The following is a 6,191-nucleotide window of genomic DNA, read 5'->3' as shown; positions in this document are numbered from 1 at the left end:
CATCAGAGATGTGTACATTCATTGAGATCATTTTTCAACAGATAGTAGTAAAGTGTCAACAGGTAGTAAAGTGTCTTAAGGAGTGCTTTTTTCCTAATTCACTCCAAGGCCCCAAAGAGACTACCATTGGCCCTGTATTCTAAACCTAATCTCTATGTGTATTAAAGAGGCAATACACTTGTATCTATAGAGCTGGCCAGAGAATCAACCAAAATAGTGGATATAAAGCACTTTGAGAACTAACATGGTATAAGATTATATTTCTCAGTTTTTTGTGATTATCCAACTTTGGAGAATTGCTGTGACACAGGCATAGTGTCATCTGGCAAATGCGGGGCTAGGAGATCCACATCCAAGCTCAGCTCCAACACTCCCCAGCTCATAACCTGTCAAGCCTCGTTAGCTCCGCTAACCTTACCTTTAAGAGGCAGCTGCAGGGCCTTTGAGTTCAGTAGTTAAGATGCTGGTTGGGACCATACTGGAGTGCTTGGGTTTGACTCCTAGTTCCGGTTCCAATGTCAGCCTTTTGCTAATGTACACCCTGGGAGGCAGCGGGATGGCTCAAGTTCTCGGGTTCCTACCATTGACACAGGAGACTCTGATTGAGTTCCTGGCTCCTGCCTTCAGCTCGGCCCAGCCCCAGCAGTTGTGGGCACTTGGGGAATGAACCAGCAGATGGAAGATCCTTCTCTCTCTCTCTCTCTCTCTCTCTGCCTTTCAAATAAAATAAAAATAAACTTTAAAAAATGTAACATAGCTGCAAAATAATAATCTAAGTTTTAGGGTTAAATTCTTCTCCCTCAAAAATTTCTCCCAGACAATGTTCCATGCAGGCCCAATCCTAATTTTTGCAGGACTCAGGAAAAGAATACAAAAGCAGGTCTACTAACCACATTTGAAAACTCAAGCTAATAAATTGTTAAAGAAAACATCTTCTTTCTCCTGCTTTGACCAGTGTGACTACATGACCTGGAAGGTCAGGTTCAGGTTCATTTAGAACTCATATTCCTGAGGTTTCAATCCTGACATCCTAGTCCATGTCCCACCCTTCTCATTCCCAGTTTCTGCCCTTATTGGGCAGACGAAGCTCTGGGCATATTCCTAAGACACCCCTCCTTATCCCCAGCATTGTGCATACTGGTGGGGTAGTCCGCCCTTGGGAGGATGGACTAAAGAAAGAGACCTGTCCACAGAAATAAGTGTGAAGCCATTTGGACAGCAAATTCCCGGGTTCCAGGCACTAAGAGCCAAGACTAGAAGAAATGCAGATTCCAAAGAGGCATAAGTCCTGTTGTTCCTGTAGATTTCTTTCCATGAACAGCAGCATGGCCAGCAGTGGGCCAGAGTAGAACTTTCCAAAGCAGGGGCCCGAAGCCAAGGGCCCTTCTTGATCAGATCCAAGATACTAGGTACATATGTGTTTCATGTTTTATTCCCTTTATTTTACATAACTTTGAAATTGTACTGTATTAAAATATTTTTAAAGACTAAAATATAAGAGAAAAAAAATCCTTAAAAAACCTGAGTTCTAAGTCCTTTGAGACTGTCGCTCCCCCTCTTCATGGAGGAATGACACTAAGCTCTGCCTAGGCTTCATATCCGAGTCACGGCACCATTATGTCGCTCCCCGTCTTTGTGGAGGAACGACACAGGACCCTGCGCTGTTCTTTCGTCTGCTCGGCCCTCCCCGGGTTTGCTGTTGGTTCTTCCCGGGTTGGCTACCGTCCCTTCCACCTCCGTGGAAGGGCGGTTCCCCCTGCCACCTTCCCCACTTCCGCGGGGGAGCGGCACACCGCCGGCCGGCTCTCTCGGGGGCTGCACAGGTGTTCCTCAGGTAGATGTTCCCCTTAGATGTTCCTGGTGCATGCCGTCTCTCTCCTCCTTTATAGTCCTCCTCCGCCAATCCTAACTCGGCTGCCCACATGCCGAGTACGCTGCTCTCCTCCAATCAGGAGCAGGTCCTGCAGCTTGTCAAGTTGGTGAGAGGCAGCTGTGTAGAAGCTGTTGCCTCCTCTCCCAGCGCCATATTGTGGGAGAGCAGATGCATAGAATAAGTCTTAATTCCAGTAACTCAGTCCAGTCCGGGCTGCTCCCCACAGAGACTACAGAATTCTGAAGCTTGATGAGCATCAAACTGAAACTTCTGCAGACTCGGCCCCTTAGAAACTAGAGCTTTGAATTCCTCTTGGTTAGTATGAGTCCAGTAAACATGGATTGGGGCAGTATTTGATAAAGCTTCGGATCCCACCTCTAAAAGAAACCAATTCCAAGAAGGAGAAGAAAATCTAGGAATGGCAGGAGGGTTCCCATAGGCAAAATGCAGCTCCTCTAACTGGAAACCTCTCTCCCCTCCTCCCAGAGACAAGAGAATAAGTCTTTTGATAGAAAAGTAGTTGCATTTATTCACTAAAATTATTCGGACTCTCATGAAAGAGAAATAATCTAAGTTTAAAATGGGTGGGGCTTTTCTCCCTCATTTATTTTAGAGGCGAGAAGTGAATGACAGCAACAGAATGGCGCTGGTGAGGGCTCCAGAGGACGGAAGTGCCCTCTCCCTTCTTCCCTCAGAGGGAAGGCCGCGATCCGTGGGCTGCCAGCCATTCTGCTCTGGATAAGGCTTCCTCAGTCTCGTCCGCAGCCCAGGCCTCCAGAGACTCCTCACTCTGTGCCCCAGAGGCTTGGTTCTCCTGCTCCTCGTCATCAGTGGCCTGAATAATCCTCAGGAGTTTGAGCTCAGGGTTCCAGCTTACTCCGGTCACGCTTCCTGCAAGCCTCTTGGAGGTCTCTCGCCTGGCAACCTCAACTTCCAGTACAGCCTCCGCTGCAGTGCTATTGTTCTCATAAGCAGGTTCCATCTCAGACAATTCAGGACCTAAAAGGAGACCCAACCGTTAATCGCACCTGTAGCCTTCTCCCAAGTAACTGTGGCAGGCGGAGGGTGGAAAAAAGAAAGACTGAGGAGCCTGCATCACCTCCTCGAAGGAGGAGGACTCCGCCCTCCACCGAGGTAAACCGTCCACATTAACACAGAAGCTGCCATCCCTCTACTCAGTCTCACAGCCTGTCTTCCACACTGGAGAAAAACCCACAGAGCTCTCAGAGTGGTCCATCTTTGTTCTCTCTGAGGAATTCTGTGATTCACTGAGGGAAGTATAAGGAAATATGAGTCAAGGCTTCAGAAACTAAAAGGATTTTCCTAAAAGATGCTGTTCTTGGAGAAATTCACATCAAAGACAGAACAAAGACTCCCCTCCCAGGCCTAAAGAGAGCCATGCATCACATATTCTTTGCCCTCCGGGATGTCCAGATGAAGCCAGAACCCACTTCTCTCCATTCCCTCAGTCACCTAAAGGCAGACCACCTCCAAAGACGGCTGCCAACAACTACCCATAGGCCTGTAGGTACACAAGTTCCTCCCATCAAGAGATGGAATTTGGTTCTTCTATTCTGAATCTTGGCTTGACATGTGACTTCTTTGACCAATAAAATATGGGAAAAGTGACACTGTTTTACCACCAGGCCCATCACTTATGAAGGTATTTTCATGAGACCGCTATACTATCAAGTACTAAACAAGACACACGGAGAGGCCTCATTGAAGAATCCAGGCAATGCGGCCAACTGTCCCAGACAAGCTACACTGAGTGCTCTTAAGCAAGGCCAGAATAATTGCCTAGCCGATCGCAGATCACTAGAAATAACACATCTCCACGGCTTAAGCTTTGGGGGGATTTGCTCACTGTAATAGACAACCGCACTGGGCAGAGGCCCTGGTACACTCACCAGACTACTTCTGTCTCCATCTGCTACTGCTGCTGCTTCATGTTACTTGCCAGACCTGGCAGAGTTCTCTGAACTCACGACCACAGAGCCAACTCAATTCTCATCTTATTGGTACTTCTGTATCATCGTTGAGTTTCTAGTTGACCTACAAGTGACTCTAGTAGCTTACAAGTGAATCCCCACCCTACATAAGGCAAAACATTGGGAACATGTAAAAGAGAGTAAGGGGCCCAGCACCATGGCATAGCAGGTAAAGCTGCCACCTGCAGCGCCGGCATCCCATATGGGCACCAGTTCTAGTCCCGGCTGCTCCACTTCTGATCCAGCTCTCTGCTGTGGCCTAGGAAAGCAGTAGAAAATGGCCCAAGGCCTTGGGCCCCTGCACACATGTGGGAGACCCTGAGGAAGTTCCTGGCTCCTGACTTCAGATGGGCACAGCTCCGGCCATTGCAGACAATTGGGGAGTGAACCAGAGGATGGAAGACCTCTCTCTCTCTCTCTCTCTCTCTCTCTCTCTACCTCTCTGCCTCTGCTTCTCTGTAACTCTGACTTTCAAATAAATAAATAAATCTTAAAAGAAAAAAAAGCAAGGGCCTTCTCTTAAAAAAAAAAAACAGACCTTTGTAATTCTCTTTACCTAGGACTGTGACCACATCTACTATAGAATCAGAGATTAAAGCAAAATATCTGTGTAAAAAGAGAAGGGCTGGCGCTGTGACGACACAGGTTAAAGCACCATCTACAGCACTGGCATCCCATATGGGTTCTGTTTCAAGTCTTAGCTGCTCAACCTCCAACCCAGCTCCCTGCTAATGCACCTGGGAAAGCAGCAGAGGATAGTGTTTGAGTCCCTGCACCCACGTGGGAGACCCAAAAGAGGCTGCTGGCTCCTGGCTTCCACCTGGCCCAGTCTCGGCCGTTGTGGCCATTTTAGAAGTGAACCAGCAGGTAGAAGGTATCTCTCTCTCCCCTCCTCTCTGTAATTCTGACTTTCAAATAAATAAATAAATAAATCTTTTTAAAGAATCAGAATTCCTCCAGGAAACCTAAGGGGCAGATACCTACACATTAAAGCAGCAAGAGAAACCCCAACTCTACCTTTTCAGTTTATGAACATTCCTCTTACCAGATGTGACTCACCTTCTTCCTGCAGCATCCCATCGGATTCTGAAAACCAAAACAAAGTTCTAGTTTCATGTTTCTTTTGCATGATCTGTTTCACCAACTAGTCCCTAAATGTGCTCACTCTTTCCTCAATCTCCATTTGAACAAGCAGCCTCCAACCTGGCACCAGGAGTATTATGCCAAAAGACAACACTGCCGTTGGCTCCCACAAGCGGAGGTTCTCACCTTCGCTGCACACCGGAAGCACTGGGGAGCTCTACAATCACTGAGGACTGCTTCCTAGCACCAGAAATTCTGATTTCATAGGCGTGGGGTGCAACCTGAAGGCTTACAAGCATCCACCTAATTCTTTGGCCTGATCTACCTACCCTGCTTCCTTAATGCCCAGCTCTGCAGCCACACTGAACTTACCAGGAGCAGCAGTGCTCCTGAAAGATATCTTTGCACAGGCTATTCCAGCTCCCAGAAATGCTATTCTGTATCACAGAAACCTCCCACCTCCCACACATATTCAACATTCAGTACAAAGATGCCAGCATTGTGGCACAGAAGGCTAAACTGGATTGATGGATCTCTCTCTCTCTCTTTCTCTCTCACCCTCTCTGTAACTCTGACTTTCAAATAAATAAATAAGTCTTTTTTCAAAAGGGGAAGTTCGAGAGCCATGATAAATTCACACAGCGAAGCCCAGGAGTCCAACAGAGACTGAGCAGGTCCACACCGAGGGAGCCAAAAAAAAAAAAAAAAAAAAAGGAAGTGGAGGTGGAGGAGGTGCAGCAGAGGCGCGGTGGAGATGCCAAACAGGGAGATTTGCACCACCCTCCACAGTGAACCAGGTGAGAAACCATGAGTCCACGGAGTTGCAGATAGCAGCAGCCAAGAGAGCCTGGCTACTGGGTTTGAAGTTCCAAGTAGGAAGAAAGAGAAAGTATAGAACAAACGGAGAGTTCGGGGACAACCCCGTTCATCTATGTCTCCCTCCTTCCCCCAACCGGACCTGCAGCTGGCTGGGAGAAGCCATATTGATTGTTCACATTTTCAAATGTAAGCAAGGGACTACCGCATATGCCTCCCATGCACACACCCATCAACTACAGGGGCCACCTCACAACACCCCCCACTGGGAATGAGGATCACAACATTTCAGAGTAATTTCCTCCCTCCCACGCAAGCTATACAAGGAGAAGTCCCAAATATAAAAAACTCAAGTTCGTTTCATGCACCAGTGAGAAGCAAGTCTGGCCCCCCCAGTAGGCGGGGCTTAGTGCAGCAGACCTCTTGTT

General features: G+C 47.7%; 1 protein-coding gene across 5 annotated transcripts in view; it reads right to left on the bottom strand.

Annotated features, from left to right (window-relative positions):
* Positions 1-2,376: 2,376 nt before the first annotated feature.
* The window catches only part of C1H9orf43 (chromosome 1 C9orf43 homolog), a 32,765-nt gene continuing 28,950 nt past the window's right edge, over positions 2,377-6,191 (bottom strand). For 2 of the 5 annotated variants that reach the window (XM_008273416.5, XM_089319689.1), the window contains 2 exons: positions 4,924-4,950; positions 2,377-2,872 (listed from right to left, as the gene is read on the bottom strand). In XM_008273416.5, coding sequence (XP_008271638.3) covers positions 2,565-2,872; positions 4,924-4,950 — 335 coding nt within the window. In that variant the 3' untranslated portion in view covers positions 2,377-2,564. Of the gene's footprint in view, positions 2,873-4,923; positions 4,951-6,191 lie in introns of those variants that run through there. The other 3 variants (XM_017350075.4, XR_016224987.1, XR_016224986.1) reach the window with 3 other exon arrangements.

This window comes from Oryctolagus cuniculus, chromosome 1 (genome assembly GCF_051225735.1).
Source record: "Oryctolagus cuniculus isolate XC-2025 breed Fujian yellow rabbit chromosome 1, ASM5122573v1, whole genome shotgun sequence".
Taxonomy (NCBI): Eukaryota; Metazoa; Chordata; class Mammalia; order Lagomorpha; family Leporidae; genus Oryctolagus; species Oryctolagus cuniculus.
Note: the sequence above shows the minus strand (reverse complement) of the source record. Positions and strands in the feature narration are given on the sequence as shown.